The sequence below is a fragment of the Oncorhynchus gorbuscha genome, linkage group LG12, assembly GCF_021184085.1.
Source record: "Oncorhynchus gorbuscha isolate QuinsamMale2020 ecotype Even-year linkage group LG12, OgorEven_v1.0, whole genome shotgun sequence".
Taxonomy (NCBI): domain Eukaryota; kingdom Metazoa; phylum Chordata; class Actinopteri; order Salmoniformes; family Salmonidae; genus Oncorhynchus; species Oncorhynchus gorbuscha.
The window spans coordinates 66,102,870-66,128,496 of NC_060184.1; the positions used below are offsets into that span (position 1 = coordinate 66,102,870).

The 25,627-nt window shown below is 42.4% G+C and overlaps 1 protein-coding gene across 6 annotated transcripts in view; it reads right to left on the minus strand.

The window, feature by feature from the left end:
- tpk1 (thiamin pyrophosphokinase 1) overlaps positions 1 to 25,627 on the minus strand; it is an 84,085-nt gene that overhangs the window by 7,962 nt on the left and 50,496 nt on the right. For 5 of the 6 annotated variants that reach the window (XM_046292672.1, XM_046292668.1, XM_046292671.1 and 2 more), the window contains 2 exons: positions 18,677 to 18,823; positions 12,554 to 12,665 (listed from right to left, as the gene is read on the minus strand). In XM_046292672.1, the coding sequence (XP_046148628.1) occupies positions 12,554 to 12,665; positions 18,677 to 18,823 (259 nt within the window). The remainder of the gene's footprint in view (positions 1 to 12,553; positions 12,666 to 18,676; positions 18,824 to 25,627) is intronic. The other variant, XM_046292674.1, reaches the window with a different exon arrangement.

Genomic DNA, 25,627 nt, shown 5'->3' on the forward strand with positions numbered 1-25,627 from the left:
CTAAGAACAAGGAGAGACAAACAGAGAAAGCAAAGGACAGATCAGAGGAGAGATAGAGAGGTGGCTTGACTCTAGCAGTTAGTATGAGGACATATTTTCACCTTTCTAAACACTTCCTGTCTAGACAGTATGGAAATGTATACTGTTTTATTCTTACTATTGTCTGATGTTACTTACTCTTACACCTCTCTCTCTCTCACACACACACAGTTAGGTTTTTGTAGGTGCGTAACCTAAAGTTACATCATTTCAACCAGGGATGGAAATTAAGCAATCCTGTGGCTAGTACTTTTCAGACCAGGCTAGTAGAAAATGTGATCTACTAGGCCAGCTAGCCAGTGCTCAAAGTTCCATCACTGATTACATCATAGAAAAAGGGGCAAATATAAAAGCAAAAGTAATCCTTTTGGTTTTTGTAAAAAAGAATCTCCTTCTGACTCAACTCTCCCGACGACAAGCATTAAACCTTACCCATCCAACCACACACTTCAGTTAGAACAACTACAGATTTCATGAATCCTCCAAACACATCCTACAATAGTTCCTACAGATGTCTTACTGAGCATAGCACACACACACACACACACACACACACACACACACACACACACACACACACACACACACACACACACACACACACACACACACACACACACACACACACACACACACACACACACACACACACACACACACACACACACACACACACACACACACACACACACACACACACACACACACACACACGCACACACACACAACTTTCTCTCTCTACGGGTCCTGTCTTTCCACAACCGAGGAGAAGAGAGATTCACCTTGTGATGTCATCATTAATTACAATACAAGGAAGACCGTGTGTGAAATGTGAATACTAGAAAACAAACTGAAATGGTCGATGACACACATCACTTATGCTACTGTACATAATTAAACTGTACATTGAATCTCTATAAAACCACAGCTTTTCAATTGGGCCTCCTACATTGGCCCACATTAACTTTGTGATCTTTTAGAGAGGTTGTAGCTTTGCTCAACAGAGCCATTAAAGTTAATGGGGGTCAGAGGCTACTCTTACTAAGTGTCTGCCCAGCTGCCATTTTGGGGATCTTGCCATGTTTGAATCCCCCATAACTTTATTTAAATCACAGTCACACACAATGCAGGAGCTTTAAAGACGAAGGACTGAGGCCAATGTTACAGTCAGTTCAAGGCCACAACTAGACTTACTGCTAAGGAGAATACTGCCTCTCTCCCCCTCCCTCCTCCTGTCTGTTCACGTATATCAACCACTTCTGAAATATTTGTTGTGTGTATGGGTGTGTGTGTGTGTGTGTGGACCAAAATGCAGAGCGGAGATGTTGATGATTGACATTTTCTCAGATGATTTATTTATCTACTCTCCTACCTTCTTCCTCTGCTAAGCCCCGACTTTTAAACTCCACCATCAACACCCTCAAACAACATCATTATTAAAACAGTAACCCCTGTCAAACAGAATGCTCAACTAAAACAACCTGATATACCCTCAGGGCTCTGCTTCACAAAATAAAGTATGCTCAATAAGTAGGTTTCACATAGATAATGGGGTTACAATGAACTAACTTGTACTGTCAACTTTGAATTCTGACATGGATCTACAGGGGTTGAACCAGTTGCCACACTACAGATCTGTATGCCCTGTAGTGCAGGTTCTCTCTGTCTTTCTCTCTTTAATGTGCATACTTCGAACAAAGCCAAAGCCCTGACACTAAGTCCCTTTAGGCCAGACAGCCGCTAACTGCTCAGGTCTCTCTTTATAATACAGCATATATTATTCATTCCAATCACGCTTTAAAAAGGGATAATCATTTATATGGACTTCTAACACACACACAAGCACGCACTCTTTAAAATCATCTGTCAACTAAGCAGCAATCAGCAGTTGAAACAATATCAAAGTGTTCCCACCACCCCTTGTTTCGGGAAAAAAAGCCATGCTTCTACAAGCGATGAGGTTGGAGAAATGGAACTACTCTCAACTTCATAAGCTATGGATGCAAGGACTAATCATTCACAATATCTATTCTGCCCTTGCAAGAGTCCCCTTCTTAAGTTTAGCAGATAGTTGCTGGATAGAGTTGATCTATCATATTGCATAATGATTTATTACCACCAGTTCGTAGGTACAGTATTAGAAACGGAGTAAAACTGACATAGAAGAAGGAAAAACAACATGAAGTAAGATGATGTTGATTATTAAAGCTTCACTAACAGCACATCACATCACAGCATGTCATGTATTGTTGTCTCTACCTTCTTGCCCTTTGTGCTGTTGTCTGTGCCCAATAATGTCTGTACCATGGTTTGTGCTGCTACCATGTTGTGCTGCTGCCATGTTGTGTTTCTACCATGTTGTGTTGCTACCATGATGTGTTTCTACCATGTTGTGTTGCTACCATGTTGTGTTGCTACCATGTTGTGCTGCTGCCATGTTGTGTTGCTACCATGTTGTGTTGCTACCATGATGTGTTGCTACCATGATGTGTTGCTACCATGTTGTTTTGCTACCATGATGTGTTGCTACCATGTTGTTGTCATGTTGTGTTGCTACCATGCTGTGTTTTCATGTGGTGCTGCCATGCTATGTTGTTGTCTTATGTCTCTCTTTATGTAGTGTTGTGTTGTCTCTCTTGTCGTGATGTGTGTTTTGTCCTATATTTTTATTTTTAATCCCAGTCCCTGTCACCGCAGGAGGCATTTTTGCCTTTTGGTAGGCCGACATTGTAAATAAGAATTTGTTCTCAACTGACTTGCCTAGTTAAATAAAGGTTAAATGTTTTAATTTAATTATTTTTTTACTTATGTCATATTATCATGAACTCAAAAATATGCTGCCGTATGCAATAACAATTCCCCAAACATGGCAAGATCAATTAAATAGAACAGATATCTCCAACCATGCAGCCATCAAGAAAAGACTTAAATCTATCACTTAAACGATCATCCATACAGAATAGTTCTTCTCAAATTGACTGCACGGATGGAGTTTGATCATATCTGCAGCTCCACAGAGTGACTTTCACCATTTGCAACGCTAACAAGGATTCTTATTTGACAGAACATAGAAACGTAGGCCTTATCAGTAAGCAGTGCCATACAGAGGACAAAAATTAAATAGACTTTAAAATGAACTCAAACCTACTACAGGGGCCAGAACACTCCCCGCCTAGTATCTGTAAGGATGCCACCATTATTACTAGTACATCACTAGAACATCACTAGAACATCACTAGTACATCAATAGAACATCACTAGAACATCACTAGTACATCACTAGAACATCAATAGAACATCACTAGTACATCAATAGAACATCACTAGTACATCACTAGAACATCAATAGAACATCACTAGTACATCAATAGAACATCACTAGTACATCACTAGAACATCACTAGTACATCACTAGTACATCACTAGAACATCACTAGTACATCACTAGTACATCAATAGAACATCACTAGTACATCACTAGTAAATGAATAGAACATCACTAGTACATCAATAGAACATCAATAGAACATCACTAGTACATCAATAGAACATCAATAGAACATCACTAGTACATCAATAGAACATCGCTAGTACATCAATAGAACATCACTAGTACATCAATAGAACATCACTAGTACATCACTAGTACATCACTAGTACATCACTAGAACATCACTAGAACATCACTAGTACATCAATAGAACATCACTAGTACATCACTAGAACATCACTAGAACATCACTAGTACATCAATAGAACATCACTAGTACATCACTAGAACATCACTAGAACATCACTAGAACATCACTAGTACATCAATAGAACATCACTAGTACATCACTAGAACATCAATAGAACATCACTAGAACATCACTAGTACATCACTAGTACATCACTAGTACATCAATAGAACATCACTAGAACATCACTAGTGCATCAATAGAACATCACTAGTACATCACTAGAACATCACTAGAACATCACTAGTACATCAATAGAACATCACTAGTACATCACTAGAACATCAATAGAACATCACTAGAACATCACTAGTACATCACTAGTACATCACAAGTACATCAATAGAACATCACTAGAACATCACTAGTACATCAATAGAACATCACTAGTACATCACTAGTACATCAATAGAACATCACTAGAACATCACTAGTACATCAATAGAACATCACTAGTACATCACTAGTACATCACTAGAACATCACTAGAACATCACTAGTACATCAATAGAACATCACTAGTACATCAATAGAACATCACTAGTACATCAATAGAACATCACTAGTACATCACTAGTACATCACTAGTACATCACTAGAACATCACTAGAACATCAATAGAACATCACTAGTACATCACTAGAACATCAATAGAACATCACTAGAACATCACTAGTACATCAATAGAACATCACTAGTACATCACTAGTACATCACTAGAACATCACTAGAACATCAATAGAACATCACTAGTACATCACTAGAACATCAATAGAACATCACTAGAACATCACTAGTACATCACTAGTACATCACTAGAACATCACTAGAACATCACTAGTACATCAATAGAACATCACTAGTACATCACTAGTACATCACTAGAACATCACTAGAACATCACTAGTACATCAATAGAACATCACTAGTACATCACTAGAACATCAATATAACATCACTAGAACATCACTAGTACATCACTAGTACATCACTAGTACATCAATAGAACATCACTAGAACATCACTAGTACATCAATAGAACATCACTAGTACATCACTAGTACATCAATAGAACATCACTAGAACATCACTAGTACATCAATAGAACATCACTAGTACATCACTAGAACATCACTAGAACATCACTAGAACATCACTAGTACATCAATAGAACATCACTAGTACATCAATAGAACATCACTAGTACATCAATAGAACATCACTAGTACATCAATAGAACATCACTAGAACATCACTAGAACATCAATAGAACATCACTAGTACATCACTAGTACATCAATAGAACATCACTAGAACATCACTAGTACATCACTAGTACATCAATAGAACATCACTAGTACATCAATAGAACATCACTAGTACATCAATAGAACATCACTAGTACATCAATAGAACATCACTAGAACATCACTAGTACATCAATAGAACATCACTAGAACATTACATTTACATTTACATTTAAGTCATTTAGCAGACGCTCTTATCCAGAGCGACTTACAAATTGGTGCATTCACCTTATGACATCCAGTGGGACAGTCACTTAACAATAGTGCATCTAAAACTTAGGGGGGGGGTGAGAGGGATTACTTATCCTATCCTAGGTATTCCTTAAAGAGGTGGGGTTTCAGGTGTCTCCGGAAGGTGGTGATTGACTCCACTGTCCTGGCGTCGTGAGGGAGTTTGTTCCACCATTGGGGGGCCAGAACATCACTAGTACATCAATAGAACATCACTAGTACATCACTAGTAGTCTCTGAAACTGGATACAGAAAAGTCTCGCATGACACATCTCTTGCTGTATTGACTTCAACCTTTCTTAATTTCCCACCTCTGCCAGGAAAGGTCTTCACGAAGATGCCCATGGGCCTGTCTTTCCTTTTCACTTGACTGTCTCTCAGCATCACAATGTCTCTCTCCTGAAGGTTGGGCTTCTCTTTCTGCCACTTCCTTTGGTTTTGCAGGGAAGGAAGATACTCTTTCTTCTAGCGGTGCCAGAAGGTGTTGGCAAAGCTTTGAACTTGCCGTCACTGCCGGCTGAAGACATCTTTCTCATTGAATTCACCTTGGGGGGGGGAGTGCACCAACCTTTAGGGAGAACAGTTTTGCTGTCATCAAGGAACTAATGGACGAGCACTCATAATGGCTGCGACTTCCGCCATGAATGTAATCATGACTTCATAAGTCAGCTTGGATGGACCCACCTTCAGCATAATGGATGGCGATCATTCTCCCCCAGCTGCCTCCCATATGAGACGCGTGCTGTGGATTGAAGACCCAAGTACACCCTTTGTCACTCTGGTACTGTTGGACCTTCTTCTCGCTCTACATGGTCTCCATCTTCAACTCTCTGCAGGCCTCTGGGCCACAGACCCAACTGTTCTCAAAGCGCCCTCAGTGAAGTGGTGTCCTTGATGATGGGCCTGCTCGTGGTGGTGTCAGTAAGAGGTTTGGTTTAATCTTTACCTAGACTTGCTTGGGACAGGCGTACTGCAATCCTCAGTGGGCCTGAATCGTCAATGTAGGGCAGTTGTTCTTAAACTTTTTCAGCCTGGGACCCAAATGAGAAATTCGGTGTTTTCCTGGGACCCAAGCTTAGGAATATATGCAACTATACATAAATATCGGTACATTTTATTGCCTTTATGCCTAAAACAAATGCAATATAGACAAAAACAAAGAACAATGGAAATAAATATCCATATAAATATCTATTAATGTTTATTCTCCCCATTAAAAACACTCATACATATCTGTCTAGGTTGGAACGGTTGCTGTTAAAATACAATAAATCATTTTCATTCTGAACTGGAATATACAGATTGATCACATCACACAGATGTATAACAGAGCACACACACAGGCTTTTTGATAATGCAACCCCAAGTAACAGTACAGATGAAAAATTATACATCTTACTGTAGAAATGATTGTTGAAAGAAAGTCTAGGTTGAAACTGTTGCTGTTAATACAATACATATGTTTTATTCTGAACTGGAATAAACTGATTGATCACATCACACAGATGTAGACCAGAACACACACAGTCCTAATGAGAGCATATCTATTCTGGGCTCTGTTTTTGACAGTGTAACACTGAGGTCATGCTCAGCATTGAAACAGTTTCTGTACTTGTTTTTCAAGTATGTCAGAGTTGAGAACCCTGACTTGCATAGGTATGTGGTGCCAAACTGGACCAGAACATCTACTGCTTTCTCAGTCCTGCTGTAGATGAGCAACCCAGAACTGTGTGAGTATTTGCCTCAAAAAGCATCTTGCTTCAATCAGTTTATTCCAGTTAAGAATAAAAATGATTATTGTATTTTCACAGCAACAGTTCCAACCCAGACTAATTTTCAACAATAATTTTAGTGGGCCTGATCATTATTCATCTTCATCTGTACTGTTACTAGGGTCGCACTATCAGTAGCTAGCTGGCTTAGGCAAATGTTAGCTATTAGCTGTGTACAAGGTCAGGGGACTGTTTGAAAGAGAAACTCACATCTACAGTTGAAGTCGGAAGTTTACATACACCTTAGCCAAATACATTTAACTCAATTTTTCACAATTCCTGACATTTAACCTCTCTTAGGTCAGTTAGGATCACCACTTTATTTTAAGAATGTGAAATGTCAGAATAATAGTACAGAGAATGATTTATTTCAGCTTTTATTTATTTCATCACATTCCCAGTGGGTCAGAAGTTTACATAAACTCAATTAGTATTTGGTAGCATTGCCGTTAAATTGTTTAACTTGGGTCAAAAGTTTTGGGTAGCCTTCCACAAGCATCCCACAATACGTTGGGTGAATTTTGGCCCATTCCTCCTGACAGAGCTGGGGTAACTGAGTCAGATTTGTAGGCCTCCTTGCTCACACATGCTTTTTCAGTTCTGCCCACAAAGTTTTTATAGGATTGAGGTCAGGGCTTTGTGATGGCCACTCCAATAGCTTGACCTTGTTATGCTTAAGCCATTTTCCCACAACATTGGAAGTATGCTTGGGGTCATTGTCCATTTGGAAGACCCATTTGCGACCAAGCTTTAACTTCCTGACTGATGTTGTTGACTTGAGATGTTGCTTAAATATATACACATAATTGTTGTTCTTCATTATGCAATCTATTTTGTGAAGTGCACCAGTCCCTCCTGCAGCAAAGCAGCCCCACAACATGATGCTGCCACCCCCATGCTTCAAGGTTGGGATGGTGTTCTTCGGCTTGCAAGCCTCCCCCTTTTACCTCCAAACATAACAATGGTCATTATGGCCAAACAGTTCTATTTTTGTTTCATCAGACCAGAGGACATTTCTCCAAAAAGTATGATCTTTGTCCCCTTGTGCAGTTGCAAACCGTAGTCTGGCTTTTTTTATGGTGTTTTTAGAGTAGTGGCTTCTTCCTTGCTGAGTGGCTTTTCAGATTATGTTGATTTTATGGACTCGTTTTACTGTGGATATAGATACTTTTGTACCTGTTTCTACCAGCATCTTCACAATGTCCTTTGCTGTTGTTCTGGGATTGATTTGCACTTTTCGCACCAAAGTACGTTCATCTCTAGGAGACAGAACGCGCCTCCTTCCTGAGCAGTATGACGACTGCGTGGTCCCATGGTGTTTATACTTGCGTACTATTGTTTGTACAGGAGGTTTTTGACTTGATTATAGTGGCTTCCTTTCCTCTTAACCTTAGCCACTGCCCTAGCCTGAAGCGGGGTTTTCGTAAGCATACAGTTCACAGTCAAGGTTTCCAAACAGCCAAAACATTCAATGAAATCCAGGGATATGGTGCAACAAAAAGGTTTATTCTTCTTATATTTAACAAAAAAATGATTATCCAATCAACTTATTAAAGCATAGATTACTTGACATGGAAAATACATAATATGACCTGTTTGTATGTCTGTATGGTCAAAAAACTATACCGCTCCCACGTCTAGCAAGGACTCCCCCGAAGGCTCAACATCCTGCCGTTATCCTAACACACTTACCACAATACAATGAATGGGCAAGAGGGGGGGGTGGCAAAACTGAGTTACACTAACAACAAATTAATATATCTCAATCAGGTAAATATAAATCATAAAGGTACGTACGTACCTAATATTTCATCATGTAAATTAATATTTAATATATTTACACAAATGTACATGGAGCTCTATATGTTATGTCTTTTATACAGATATGTCCAAATCGTCTCTAACACTATTGTTTGTACAAATGAACGTGGTACATTCAGGCGTTTGTAAATTGCTCCCAAGGATGAACCAGACTTGTGGAGGTTTAGAATGTTTTTTCTGAGGTCTTGGGTGATTTCTTTTGATTTTCCCATGATGGCAAGCAAAGAGGCACTGAAGTTTGAAGGTAGGTCTTGAAGTACATCCACAGGTACACCTCCAATTCACTCAAATTATGTCAATTCGCCTATCAGAAGCTTCTAAAGCCATGACATCATTTTCTGGAATTTACCAAGCTTTTTAAAGGCACAGTCAACTTAGTGTATGTAAACTTCCGACCCACTGGATTTGTGGTACAGTGAAATAATCTGTCTGTAAACAATTGTTGGAAAAATGACTTGTGTCATGCACAAAGTAAATGTCCTAACCAACTTGCCAAAACTATAGTTTGTTAACAAGGAATTTGTGGATTGGTTTATAAACAAGTTTTAATGACTTCAACCTAAGTGTATGTAAACTTCCAACTTCAACTGTACTACTATGAGAGTTAGTTAGTACTCCCTTATTTCTGCTTATCATCACCTGTTATAACATGACAACAATGCCTTGCTAGTTGACTTACTTTTCCACTGTCGAAGCACCGTTTCCTGAAGCATTCTGTCCTGTTCTGACAGAACTCCCTGGGTTTGCCATCATGCTGTGGATGTTAGGTCGGGGCGTGTCCTTTTATTCATTTGTTCGTTATGAGAGACTCACTACTAAGCACTTCCCCGCACAAAACACATTGTGGGCGATCTTCGTTATAAGTTTGTATGAAAGAGAGAGAAAATCATCATTGTACATGCATTTCATGACAATTGAGCTGAGTCAGAAGTGGTGGCTAGCATGAGTCCATTTGATGACAGCAGTGAGTGATGGCGAGTGGGAATGACAAGTCAGTGGCTGACAGCGCATCATCTGCTGCTGAACGACAGCGCTGCATCTTGTGTGCATCGCAGAGTGATCTTCAAGGAAACGGCATAAAAAAAGATTGGGTAAACCGCAAAGCACACGGGCATCTCCCTCTCATACTCGCGCAGCTGCCAAACCGAGCAGAGACTGTTGCTAAGCAGAGAGCACAGATGCACTTGGCCAAATCCATTCCAGTAATTAATGAAATAATTATACATTTACTCTGACAAGTCGTGACCCACCGTCCGTGACTCATACTTTAAGAAAGGCTGATGTAAGGACCCTGAAGAGTGGGCTCAGCTTAGGAATGGCTTCACGTTCACTGATGCATTCCAATTCCTCTTGAAAGGCATTGTGTTGCAGACTGCGGATTAGGATGGTCTTGAGTTGATCCAGATCTTCGGTGGAGCAGGGTTTGTTGCAAATGTGCCATTCTTTGCAGCTGCTGCCTTCCTAACACATGCGCAAGCCTTGTAAACCTCTCAAAGACCTTGGAGTCTAACTTGTTGCTTGAGACAATGGTGGCGTGACAAGCAACTTGGGGGCGAATCTTGTAGTAAGATCCGGGGGTCAACCAAGTCAAAAGGTGCAACTTGGGGGCGAATCTTGTAGTAAGATCCGGGGGTCAACCAAGTCAAAAGGTGCAACTTGGGGGCGAATCTTGTAGTAAGATCCGGGGGTCAATCAAGTCAAAAGGTGCAACTTGGGGGCGAATCTTGTAGTAAGATCCGGGGGTCAACCAAGTCAAAAGGTGCAACTTGGGGGCGAATATTGTAGTAAGATCCGGGGGTCAACCAAGTCAAAAGGTGCAACTTGGAGGCGAATCTTGTAGTAAGATCCAGGGGTCAGTGTTCTGGTCAGTAGGGACGTGCTTTCACTGCTCTGGGCAAATATATCTCCTAATACATTGCACCCTCTTATTCACATACATGTAGAATGCCCTGGAGTCATTTTGTATGTAACCCAGGACCACTATCAGAGTAGAATGTGACAACATCGAGTTGGATGTCAATCTCATCGCCGATTGCTTCTGCTATTTCGCACAGCTAGAACAGCGACGCACAGCTTGAGTCTTGGAACGGGGATCTCTGAACGTGGAGCGAGCTTACCTTTACCAAATATGAAGCAAACATCCATATTCCCACTGGCATCAGTTGTCTTCAGGTAGGCTACTGCCGCGATGGCGTTTGTGGATGCATCATTGAAGACGAGAGATTGATCTGTACGTGGGAGAGATCTTGACCTGCTCAAGCTCCTTCAAAGAGTCTCTCCATACTTTCCATTCCTTGAACTTCACTTCTGGGAGGGGGGCTTCTAGTCACAATCCTCCATGGAGAGCTCTCTAAGTAGAGACCTTCCTCGAATGCTTACTGGGGCGAGGAATCAAAGTGGGTCGAACAAGCTGTTGATAGTCAACAAGACTCCACGTCTAGTGTATGGTTTCTCCGCTGAAGACACCTGAAATGTGAAGACATCCTCTGTGACATCCCAGCTCACTCCGAGACTTCTCTGCACGGGAGGGAAGTTGACACAGATCCAGGTGCTTCAGCAAATTGCTTCTACAAATTGACTGCAAGAAGGATGGAGTTTGATAATATCTGCAGCTCTACAGTGACTTTCACCATTTGCAATACTAATAAGGACTCTTCTTTTACAGGATATAGAAACGTATTAGTGAGCAGCAAAAATGAAATTGACCTTCAAATGAACTCAAACCAACTATAGGGCCCAGAAGAATATCAAAATTATATTTTTAACCAAGTTTTGAGGCTATATAGTGTTTGTTGACATTCACTTTGTTAACAAACAGTAGAGTTAAAAAAGCTTATATTTTGGGTTCTGATGGGGTAAGACAGTTGAACTAAGGTCATGGGGCATTTATGAGATATTCTTCAAGAATCATTTCATTAATTTAAAAAAACTGCAGATTGCCCCTTTAAACACTATAACCAAGGTACCTGCACATAACAACATGCAGAAAGATGGAACATTTGCATACGCACACACACACACAAAAGCTGAGGGTCCACTTTGTAAAAGTGTGTATTTCTTATTTTCTACCTTCATCCATCTGATCCCCGGGGAAATATTCCACTGCCTCCTCTTTAATTATGTGTGTGATTAATTATGCATTTTATTATGACTGGTTAATCTGAAGGAGCCTCTCACGCATAATCCCACTGCATTATCAATCAGGTGCCGAGGTAACAGGTTGACTGGGAAAGTAACACACACACATTCCCAGGCCAGCAGCCAACCAACCAACAAGCGCATGCACGCACGCACACACACTTCCTGCCTGGATTCCCCTTGACACTGAGTTATACAACCAACAGATTGTTGAGGTCCCGCCCTGTACCGGTGGTGCAGTGGTCTGAGCCAACTCATTAAGAACACAGCTGGCCACTGGGCCTAGGACTGGGACAAACCACAAGGGGAGTGTGTGATTGTGTGAACAAAGCGTAGGGAAGATGAGTGCTCGTGTGTGTGTGTGTGTGTGTGTGTGTGTGTGTGTGTGTGTGTGTGTGTGTGTGTGTGTGTGTGTGTGTGTGTGTGTGTGTGTGTGTGTGTGTGTGTGTGTGTGTGTGTGTGTGTGTGTGTGTGTGTGTGTGTGTGTGTGTGTGTGTGTGCTCACCCAGGTTCCATTTGAGTCCAGTGGTGTGTGTTTTGCATGGTCCTCCTATAGGTATTAGACTGCACCATTCCCCCTCCAGTCCTGTATTCACTCCCAACCTGTGTCTCATGTCCTAAAACACACACACACACACACACACACACACACACACACACACACACACACACACACACACACACACACACACACACACACACACACACACACACACACACACACACACACACACACACACACACACACACACACACACACACACACACAGAGAGAATGAGCTTCCAGAATAACTCTGGATCTAATACTGTCGTAGCGCTGACAATTCCCACCTACAGTCACATCTGATATGATTGGCTCCCTTGATAAAGATGAGCAAAAAATACTCCAATAAATAACACAAATACTAAGCTAGATTGTATGCTCAAAGAAATGGGGAAATTATCTTATTTTATACTAATACAATTGCTCAGAGAAAGAGATGTTGTAAAACACAATCTTAAAAAGATAGATGTCAAAATGAATGGCACCCCGAATGATTGTTATGAATAAAAATCAAACAGCAATCTGAATTCAAATGAATATCAGTTGAAAGAACTGTATGGTGGCCTTTCATGGCTTCCTGTTTCACTGGGGTATAAAAATGAGGTAACACGCATGTAAAATCCATTTGTCATCCGTAAAGTTGCAAAGGGAGGATATATTACTGGAATCTACAATTAGACACCACCTCCATGCCAATAAGCTATTCGGAAGGGTTGCCATGAAACAGCTTTATTGAGAGCAAACAACTAATGTAAATGCCTGGAGTTTGCTAAACAGCATTGGCACTTGGACTGCAACCAGGTGCTATGGTCAGATGACATGAAAATAGAGCTCTTTGGCCAAGCACACAACTTGTTGGTTTGGCCTCGAAAGAAGGATGCATATGCAGAAAATAACCTCATATGTACTGTAAATGTAAAATATGGTGGTGGATCTGTGATGTAACGGAGCTGTTTAGCTTCCACTGGTCCTGGGGACCCCTGCTTAAGATCAACCGCATCGTGAACTCTACCAAGTATCAGGACATTTTAACCAAAAACCTGGTTGCCTCTGCCAGGAGGCTGAAACTTGGCCTCAAGTGGCTCTTTCAGCAAGACAATAACCCAAGGCGCACATCAAAATCCACAATGAAATGGTTAATTGACCCAAAATCAACATTTTGCTATGTCCATCTCAGGCTCTGGACTTGTACCCTATTGAAAACCTGTGGTTTGAATTAAAGAAGGCAGTCCATGAGAGCAGATCGAAGGATATCAAGGGTCCGTAAAGATTATGTATGGAGGAAAGGTCTAAGATACCTCCCAATGTGTACTTCAATCCCATAAAGAATGACAGAAAAAGGCTAAGTTCTGCTATGCTCACAAGGGGAGGGGGCACAATGCACTGAAAACAGGGGTGCCAATCATTTTGACATGTATCTTCCTTTTTTTTTTTTAAGATTAATTGTTAAACAAAATATTGTTTTGAGCATACAATATTGCTCAGTATTTATATGATTTATTTTATATAGTCTTTTTTGCATCTTTAACAGGGGTGCCAATAATTTTGGATGTGATGTTACAGTCAGTGCATTCAAGGAAAGTTAGCAGAAGGACCCCAAAGAGAAAAGTTTGAAGCTGAACAACTGTCTGAAACGATGACAGGTAAAATGGCGGATATGTTTCCTCCTTGGCGGTATAAAGACAGTAGCCAGAGGGAGAAAGACAGGGATAGATGGAATGTTCTCAAAAGGAAGGAAACTCGGAGAGACAGAATCATCTCCAGCTCTTGCTGTTGTGCTAATCTGGCCTCAGGGTGTGTGTGTACGCGTGTGTTCTAAGCAGCTTTCTCAGTAGCTTTATGTTGCTTGGTTTATAAATACCAGTGATCATAGAACGCCTCTGAGATATAGAATCCTCACTAATACAACTTTCTCCCACCTGAGATTCAGCCCACACATACTTTACAGAGACATGGAGGGACAACAAAATGTACAGAGAGGTGGAGAGAAAGAGACCGTAGCCTCACAGCAATGCACATAAGCAAGAACAAATTCTTATTTACAATGACGGTCTAACCCGGCCGAACCCTAAGCCGGACGACGCTGGGCCAATTGTTCACCGCCCTATGGGACTCCCAATCACGTCTGGTTGTGATACAGCCAGGAATCGAACCATGGTCTGTAGTGACGCCTCTAGCACTGAGATGCAGTGCTTCACTCGGGAGTCCAGAAATCTCATGATGGGATTTAATTGAAAAGCCTTTATGAGAGCTGGAGTTTTCAAAACTCAATTTGGATTAAGTGCCTTGAAATGTTGCAGTTATTTTTTGTCAAGGACATCTCTAGAGTATCTGTATTCTTCATTCCATTGTATTGTTCTATAAAACTTAGAATGTCAAAGTCATCTGTCTACGGGATCTGTCTGCATCTGTCCATGTTCATCCCTTCAGCAGCTGCAGTTCACCACAGTACAATCCTCCATCATGTAAATCACCTCCGCTCCTGACATGCCCTACTAAAAGGTCATTGTAAACAAGCATATACAGTATTTTCGAACCAAATACCTGCAATCTCATTTGTAGAACACACACGCACACACGCATGCAGATACACACACATCTCCCTCTCCTATTACCCTAAATCGTTTGTTGTTATGAGGGTGTCTAATTTGCTTTTCCAAAATTACATCATCTCCAAATCAATCCATTCCCTCCCTCCCTCTTCTCAGATGATTGAGTTTACTGTGAGGCTGAGCACAGTCATTTCCATCTTTTGCTCTAGCAATACTACAAACATACCCACTTATTTCACTCTCTCTCCCCCTTCACCCCCCTTTTCCCTCCCCTCTCCATCTTTCTCTCCTCTTCCCCTTGTCTCTCTCTCCCCCTCTCCATCTTTCTCTCCATCTTTCTCTCTTTCTCTTCCCTCTTTCCTCTTTCTCCCCCTCTCCATCTTTCTCTCCTCTTCCCCTTGTCTCTCTCTCCCCCCTCTCCATCTTTCTCTCCTCTTCCCTTGTCTCTCTTCCCCCTCTCCATCTTTCTCTCCTCTTCCCCTTGTCTCTCTCTCACCCCTCTCCATCTTTCTCTCCTCTTCCCTTGTCTCTCTCTCCCCCTCTCCATCTTTCTCTCCTCTTCCCCTTGTCTCTCTCTCCCCTCTCCATCTTTCTCTCCTCTTCCCCTTGTCTCTCCTTGTCCATCTTTCTCTCTTGTCTCTCTCTCCCCCTCTCCATCTTTCTCTCCTCTTCCCTTGTCTCTCTCTCCCCCTCTCCATCTTTCTCTCCTCTTCCCTTGTCTCTCTCTCCCCCATCTCTCCATCTTTCTCTCCTCTTCCCCTTGTCTCTCTCTCCCCCTCTCCATCTTTCTCTCCTCTTCCCCTTGTCTCTCTCTCCCCCTCTCCATCTTTCTCTCCTCTTCCCCTCTCTCTCCCCCTCTCCATCTTTCTCTCCTCTTCCCTTGTCTCTCTCTCCCCCTCTCCATCTTTCTCTCCTCTCCCCTTGTCTCTCTCTCCCCTCTCCATCTTTCTCTCCTCTTCCCCTTGTCTCTCTCTCCCCCTCTCCATCTTTCTCCATTCCCTTGTCTCTCTCTCTCCATCTTTCTCTCCTCTTCCCTTGTCTCTCTCTCCCCCTCTCCATCTTTCTCTCCTCTTCCCCTTGTCTCTCTTCCCCCTCTCCATCTTTCTCTCCTCTTCCCTTGTCTCTCTCCCCCCTCTCTCCCCTCTCCATCTTTCTCTCTCCATCTTTCTCCCTCTTCCCCTTGTCTCTCTCTCCCCCCATCTCCATCTTTCTCTCCTCTTCCCTTGTCTCTCTCTCCCCCTCTCCATCTTTCTCTCCTCTTCCCCTTGTCTCTCTCTCTCACCCCTCTCCATCTCTCTCTCCCTCCCATCTTTCTCTCCATCCCCTTGTCTCTCTCTCACCCCTCTCCATCTTTCTCCTCTTCCCCTTGTCTCTCTCTCACCCCTCTCCATCTTTCTCTCCTCTTCCCCTTGTCTCTCTCTCCCCCTCTCCATCTTTCTCTCCTCTTCCCTTGTCTCTCTCTCACCCCTCTCCATCCTCTCCATCTTTCTCTCCATCTTCCCTCTTCCCTTGTCTCTCTCTCACCCCTCTCCATCTTTCTCCATCTTCCCTTGTCTCTCTCTCCCCCTCTCCATCTTTCTCTCCTCTTCCCTTGTCTCTCTCTCCCCCTCTCCATCTTTCTCTCCTCTTCCCTTGTCTCTCTCTCCCCTCTCCATCTTTCTCTCCTCTTCCCCTTGTCTCTCTCTCCCCCTCTCCATCTTTCTCTCCTCTTCCCTTCCATCTCTCTCTCCCCCTCTCTCCATCTTTCTTTCTCCTCTTCCCTTGTCTCTCTCTCCCCCTCTCCATCTTTCTCTCCTCTTCCCTTGTCTCTCTCTCCCCCTCTCCATCCCTTTCTCTCCCATCTTTCTTCCCCTTGTCTCTCTCTCCCCCTCTCCATCTTTCTCTCCTCTTCCCTTGTCTCTCTCTCCCCCTCTCCATCTTTCTCTCCTCTTCCCTTGTCTCTCTCTCCCCCTCTCCATCTTTCTCTCCTCTTCCCTTGTCTCTCTCTCCCCCTCTCCATCTTTCTCTCCTCTTCCCCTTGTCTCTCTCTCACCCCTCTCCATCTTTCTCTCCTCTTCCCTTGTCTCTCTCTCCCCTCTCCATCTTTCTCTCCTCTTCCCTTGTCTCTCTCTCCCCCTCTCCATCTTTCTCTCCTCTTCCCTTGTCTTGTCTCTCTCTCCCCCTCTCCATCTTTCTCTCCTCTTCCCCTTGTCTCTCTCTCCCCCTCTCCATCTTTCTCTCCTCTTCCCTTGTCTCTCTCTCCCCCTCTCCATCTTTCTCTCCTCTTCCCTGTCTCTCTCTCCCCCTCTCCATCTTTCTCTCCTCTTCCCTTGTCTCTCTCTCACCCCTCTCCATCTTTCTCTCCTCTTCCCTTGTCTCTCTCTCACCCCTCTCCATCTTTCTCTCCTCTTCCCTTGTCTCTCTCTCCCCCTCTCCATATTTCTCTCCTCTTCCCCCACTCTCTCGTTTGTCATTATTAAATACATGTTCTCATTTGCTGCTTCATATGTACATACCTCCAATTAATCTCCTCTGACAGACACACACGCGCGCGCACACACACACACACACACACACACACACACACACACACACACACACACACACACACACACACACACACACACACACACACACACACACACACACACACACACACACACACACACACACACACACACACACACACACACACACACACTTAATCAAGCTGGTTTGTCACTGCAGTCTGGATGTAATGAACTGACTGAACGTACATGGTTAAATTCAAAGATCAACACAACCTTGTCAAGGACCCTTATACCAACATTTGTAACTAAAGTGCTTTGTAGTCCCCTGGGGGGGGGTAGAATTAGGAGGGTAAGGGGGTAAGGGAAAATAGGGGGGTAAGGGAAAATAAGATTTTGGATGGGAATCAATTGTTGGTCCCCAAAAAGTCCTCAAGTATAGTAAAACAAACAGTGGACAGTGGTGTAAAGTACTTAATTAAACATACTTTAAAGTACTACTTAATCATTTTTTGGGGTATGTGTATTTTACTTCACTATTTATCATTTTTACTACTTTTACTTTTACTTCACTACATTTCGAAAGAAAATTATGTACTTTCTACTCCATACATTTTCCCTGACACCCAAAAGTACTTGCTACATTTTGAATGCTTAGCAGGACAGGAAAATGGTCCAATTCACGCACTTATCAAGAGAACATCCCTGTTCAAACTGTCTCTGATCTGGTGTACTCACTAAATACACACGCATAGTTTGTAAAATGTGTCTGCGTGTTGGAGTGTGCCCCTGGCTATGTAAATAAAAAATACAATTTTGCCAACTGGTAAATAACTATAAAGAATTTGAAATGATTTATACTTGCAATTACAATTACATTTGATACTTAAGTATATTTAAAAGCAAATACTTTTAGACCTTTACTCGGTGGCTTTCACTTTTACTTGAGTCATTTTCTATTAAGGTATCTTTACTTTTCCTCAAGTATGAAAATTGGGTACTTTTTCCAACACTGAAAACAAACGTGTGTGCGTGCGTATAGTTACCGGTCGTAGCAGGTAGGCCAGACTGCATCCCTGTAGAACCACCAGAGGTAGTTCTGTCATATTGAGGGCGTGGTACAAAGTCTCTACTGAAGCCATGGTCTGGTCAAATCTTCCTGCTAGACCACCCAGAGTCACTATAGTATCCACCTGGGGGAGGAGGGGTGGGGTGGGGGGGATTCATTATCATAATCTCCCAATCATGGGTCCACCAGGTGGTACAACTTCAGACCACTTTAGAAAACTTTGGAACATATTACAAACTGTGAGTATGCTATTTATGTCTGGAAGGAGAAACATGTAGCCTTTAGACAGAAAGGTTGAGTTCTTTTCAGCACTTGAAACATCCAGAGAGCCATCGTAATAACTATAATTTACCCAAACCTCTCTCTCTCCCTCTCTTTCCCTCTTTTCTTCTGACCTCATACCCATCTCTCCCCCTGTACCCCCGCTCTCCTTTACTCCCTCCTCCTCTCTCTACTTACCAGTCTCTCTCTTCAGTCTAGCTCTCTCCCTCTGTGTCTCGCCCACCATATCTTTCACTCTCTCCCCAAGAGTGTTCTAAGGACACAATGTCGCAAAGAGTTTGGAGAGTTCATGGTGTGCAACCATTTTACATTGAGGAAATAAAGATAGTGTACTAGTTGGTTTGCTCTCGGTGGAATTGCACTCCGTATAGCACTGCATAAGCACAAACACTTTCATACTGTCTGACACGCCACGGCACTTGGACCCGAGTTAAGATATGATAATGACTTGGAGACAGTGATCGTCTTAATTTACATCTTCTAAACTGATTTAGAAATGTGCTTATTGAGGTTAAATCCACATCTGTCAAACACCCACATACACACAACAGAGGACAGCTTTAGAAAAACCCTTTCTCTTATTAGGCTGCACACACAAACACACCCACGCATGAATAAACACCGAACTGCTTTAGAAAATAATTTGTCTTATCATCTGAATGACAGCGTTCTGTAAACAAGCGTTGCCAAGCTACGGTCCTTGGAGACAGAGAGAGATTATAAAACAGAAAGAAAGTATTATGTTAAATCTTTACTTTGCAACTTCAGCACCTTTAACCACAGCCTAGAACAAGACAAATAAATAAACTTCTGCTAGGACAGACAGACAACATAAAGGGAAACAGGACAAACCAATGGAATAGCCTATATTACACAACTTATGTAACTACCTAAGAAGCCTGGTCCCAGATCTGTATGTGCTTCAGCCAACCCCTTTGACTGTTAGGGCTGTGACCATACCAGCATCTGACTGTTGTCGTTAAGTTTGTGACAATACCAGTATCTGACTGTTGCTGTTAACTCTGTAACGATACCAGTATCTGACTGTTGCGTCAGGGCTGTGACAATACCAGTATCTGACTGTTGCTGTTAACTCTGTAACGATACCAGTATCTGACTGTTGCTGTTAACTCTGTAACGATACCAGTATCTGACTGTTGCTGTTAACTCTGTAACGATACCAGTATCTGACTGTTGCTGTTAACTCTGTGACAATACAAATATCTGACTGTTGCTGTTAACTCTGTAACGATACCAGTATCTGACTGTTGCTGTTAACTCTGTGACAATACAAATATCTGACTGTTGCTGTTAACTCTGTAACGATACCAGTATCTGACTGTTGCTGTTAACTCTGTAACGATACCAGTATCTGACTGTTGCTGTTAACTCTGTAACGATACCAGTATCTGACTGTTGCTGTTAACTCTGTAACGATACCAGTATCTGTCATGCTGGTGAATGAGGACCCAAAAGCGACTTGGCGAAAACAGAGTATTTAATCCAGAATAAACTTTACAAAACAAAAAGCATAATACTACACGTAAAGACAAGAACAGACTGGAGACTTGATCGAGAACTGCAGGTTGCCTCGGGAAGGCACTTGAACCTAGCAGACTCAGACACCTGCTCACCACGCAGCATCTGAGGGAAACACGATACGACAGGGCAAAACATAGACACAGCACGGTGAATTATAAATGAGGATCCGACAGGGCAGGTACAGGGAAACAAAAACACGGAGTGAAATAGGGACTCCAATCAGGGAAAAGGATCGGGAACAGGTGTGGGAAGACTAAATGATGATTAGGGGAATAGGAACAGCTGGGAGCAGGAACGGAACGATAGAGAGAAGAGAGAGCGAGAGAGTGAGAGAGGGAGGGGGAGAGAGAGGGATAGAAAGAGGGAAAGAACCTAATAAGACCAGCAGAGGGAAACGAACAGAATGGGAAGCACAGGGACAAGACATGATAATAATTGACAAAACATGACAGTATCTGACTGTTGCTGTTAACTCTGTAACGATACCAGTATCTGACTGTTGCTGTTAACTCTGTAACGATACCAGTATCTGACAGTTGCATCAGGGCTGTGACAATACAAATATATGACTATTGTCGTCAGGGCTGTGACAATACAAATATACGACTGTTGTCGTCAGGGCTGTAACAATACAAATATACGACTGTTGTCGTCAGGGCTGTGACAATACAAATATACGACCGTTGTCGTCAGGGCTGTGACAATACAAATATACGACCGTTGTCGTCAGGGCTGTAACAATACAAGTATATGACTATTGTCGTCAGGGCTGTAACAATACAAGTATATGACTATTGTCGTCAGGGCTGTAACAATACAAGTATATGACTATTGTCGTCAGGGCTGTAACAATACAAGTATATGACTATTGTCATCAGGGCTGTAACAATACAAGTATATGACTATTGTCGTCAGGGCTGTAACAGTACAAGTATATGACTATTGTCGTCAGGGCTGTAATAGTACAAGTATATGACTATTGTCGCCTCAGGGCTGTAACAGTACAAGTATATGACTATTGTCAAAAGCTCAGGGCTGTAACAGTACAAGTATATGACTATTGTCATCAGGGCTGTAACAGTACAAGTATATGACTATTGTCGTCAGGGCTGTAACAATACAAGTATATGACTATTGTCGATAGACAGGGCTGTAACAGTACAAGTATATGACTATTGTCGCCAGGGCTGTAACAGTACAAGTATATGACTATTGTCGGCAGGGCTGTAACAGTACAAGTATATGACTATTGTCACTATGGTACGGGAGACTGTAACAGTACAAGTATATGACTATTGTCGGGACCGACTGAAGACCGGGGCTGTAACAGTACAAGTATATGACTATTGTTCACATGACAAGAAACGTTCCAGGGGCTGTAACAGTACAAAACAACAGTATATGACTATTGTCGATACTGTGGGCTGTAAAGATGACAGTACAAGTATATGACTATTGTCGTCAGGGCTGTAACAGTGTCTCAAACAACTGGGAAGATGACCTACAAGTATATGACTATTGCCCTCCGCTCAGGGCTGTAACAGTACAAGTATATGACTATTGTCGAATCAGGGCTGTAACAGTACAAGTATATGACTATTGTCGTCAGGGCTGTAACAGTACAAGTATATGACTATTGTCGAGCGAGCAGGGCTGTAACAGTACAAGTAATCCGTATGACTATTGTCGTCAGGGCTGTAACAGTACAAGTATATGACTATTGTCCCAGATAGCTCAGGGCTGTAACAGTACAAGTATATGACTATTGTCGAAAGGAGCGGCACTCAGTGGGCTGCCCGGATGGCTGTAAACAGTACAAGTATATGACTATTGTCGGAAACCAGGGCTGTAACAGTACAAGTATATGACTATTCCTTGTCGGTTCCTTCTGTCATGCAGGTGAAAGAGGACAGGGCTGTAAACAGTACAAGTATATGACTATTGTCGTCGTAGGGCTGTAACAGTACAAGTATATGACTATTGAATACTAAACAAGGAACCGAGGGCTGTAACAAAGTACAAGTATATGACTATTGATTAGGGGAATAGGAACAGCTGGGAGCAGGAACGGAACGATAGAGAGAAGAGAGAGCGAGAGAGTGGGCTGTAACAGTACAAGTATATGACTATTGTCGTCAGGGCTGTAACAGTACAAGTATATGACTATTGTCGTCAGGGCTGTAACAGTACAAGTATATGACTATTGTCGTCAGGGCTGTAACAGTACAAGTATATGACTATTGTCGTCAGGGCTGTAACAGTACAAGTATATGACTATTGTCGTCAGGGCTGTAACAGTACAAGTATATGACTATTGTCGTCAGGGCTGTAACAGTACAAGTATATGACTATTGTCGTCAGGGCTGTAACAGTACAAGTACAAAGCATACCAAACTCTTTGGTCATTTAATAACCTGCTGTATGTAAATAGTGTGTTGTGGAATATAAATAAATGTGACCTTGGTTGAGCTCATAATGATGTTTGTTTCCAACATTAGTGCTGTTTTCCTACAGAAGTTAAATCCGATTAGTGTTTTTTATCCTTGCCACGATACTAACGAGTATTGCGATACTGGTATCGTCCCGGCCCTAATTGTTGAAGTCAGTGGAGGCTGCTGAGGGGAGGACAGATTATAATAATGGCTGGAACGGAGTGAATAGAATGGCATCAAACACGTAGAAACCATGTGACACCATTCCACCAACCATGAGCCCATTACCATGAGCCCATTACCATGAGCCCATTACCATGAGCCCATTACCATGAGCCCATTACCATGAGCCCATTACCATGAGCCCATTACCATGAGCCCATTACCATGAGCCCGTCCTCACCAATTAAGGTGTTACCCACCTCCTGTTATTGACGTACAGATCTGGGACCAGGCTACTGAAATACCGTTACACAGCACTTTCTACTCCAGCCCCCACAAATCTGCAGACAGCGCCTGTTCTCTTATTATTGAGAGACAACATAATCAAAAGAATCATTCTGTTGCTGATTATACTCCAGCCTTGAAAATGTAATAATGTGATCATTTTGATGATAACTGTCAGGAAGATAAATCTAATGAGGATCCATCAATTAGTCTAATTCCCAGAAATCTGTCTGGCTGGAAACACGCCAGACGTGGACTGTTACGGTACATCGTAGTTACTCACTACAGTCGTGGCCAAAAGTTTTGAGAATGACACAAATATTTAATTAATATTCACAAAGCCTGCTGCCTCAGTTTGTATGATGGCAATTTGCATATACTCCAGAATGTTATGAAGAGTGATCAGATGAATTGCAATTAATTGCAAAGTCCCTCTTTGCCATGCAAATGAACTGAATCCCCAAAAAACATTTCCACTGCATTTCAGCACTACCACAAAAGAACCAGCTGACATCATGTCAGTGATTCTCTCGTTAACACAGGTGTGAGTGTTGACGAGGACAAGGCTGGAGATTTTTTATATATATTTTTTTAAACCTTTATTTAACTAGGCAAGGCAGTTAAGAACAAATTCTTATTTTCAATGACGGCCTAGGAACAGTGGGTTAACTGCCTGTTCAGGGGCAGAACAACAGATTTGTTCCTTGTCAGCTCGGGGATTTGAACTTGCAGCCCCATGCAGATTGAGTTCGAATAACAGACTGGAAGTTTCAAATTGAGGTTGGTGCTTGGAATCATTGTTCTTCCTCTGTCAGCCATGGTAACTTGCAAGCAAACATGTGCCGTCATCATTGCTTTGCGCAAAAAGGGCTTCACAGGCAAGGATATCGCTGCCAGTAAGATTGCACCTAAATCAACCATTTATCGGATCATCAAGAACTTCAACGAGAGCGGATCAATTGTTGTGAAGAAGGCTTCAGGGCGCCCAAGAAAGTCCAGCAAGCGCCCGGACCGTCTCCTAAAGTTGATTCAGCTGCGGGATCGGGGCACCACCAGTACAGAGATTGCTCAGCAGGCATGTGCGAGTGTATCTGCACGCAGAGTGAGGCGAAGACTTTTGGAGGATGGCCTGGTGTCAAGAAGGGCAGCAAAGAAGCCACTTCTCTCCAGGAAAAACATCAGGGACAGACTGATATTCTGAAAAGGGTACAGGGATTGGACTGCTGAGGATTGGGGTAAAGTCATTTTCTCTGATGAATCCCCTTTCCAATTGTTTGGGGCCTCTGGAAAAAAGCTTGTGCGGAGAAGACAAGGTGAGCGCTACCATCAGTCCTGTGTCATGCCAACGGTAAAGCATCCTGAGACCATTCATGTGTGGGGTTGCTTCTCAGCCTAGGGAGTGGGCTCACTCACAATGTTGCCTAAGAACAGCCATGAATAAAGAATGGTACCAACACATCCTCCGAGAGCAACTTCTCCCAACCATCCAGGAACAGTTCGGTGATGAACAATGCCTTTTCCAGCACGATGGAGCACCTTGCCATAAGACAAAAGTGATAACTAAGTGGCTCAGGGAACAAAACATCGATATTTTGGGTCCATGGCTCGGAAACTCCCCAGACCTTAATCCCAATGAGAATTTGTGGTCAATCCTCAAGAGGTGGGTGGACAAACAAAAACCCACAAATTCGGACAAACTCCAAGCATTGATTATGCAAGAATGGGCTGCCATCAATCAGGATGTGGCCCAGAAGTTAATTGACAGCATGACAGGGCGGATTGCAGAGGTCTTAAAAAAGAAGGGTCAACACTTCAAAAATTTACTCTTTGCATTAACTTCATGTAATAGTCAATAAAAGCATCTGACACTTATGAAATGCTTGTAATTATACTTCAGTATTCCATAGTAACATCTGACAAAAATATCTAAAGACACTGAAGCAGCAAACTTTGTGAAAATTAAAATTTGTGTCATTCTCAAAACTTTTGGCCATGACTATACGCGGCCTGTCTTTTTCATTGTAGTCATACTTTCAACACTGCAACAGGTTATGTGTATACTTTAGGGATATGGAGGTGAGACATTACTCAAAAGAACAAACAGAAGGTTCAAATTGTTGTTTTAGCACAAAGCTCAGAGTCTAAATCTGTCTCACTGATTAACTAGACAGACTGTTTGAGGACACTGGTTCACTGTCTGACAGTTAATCAGGTGTGTGTGTGTG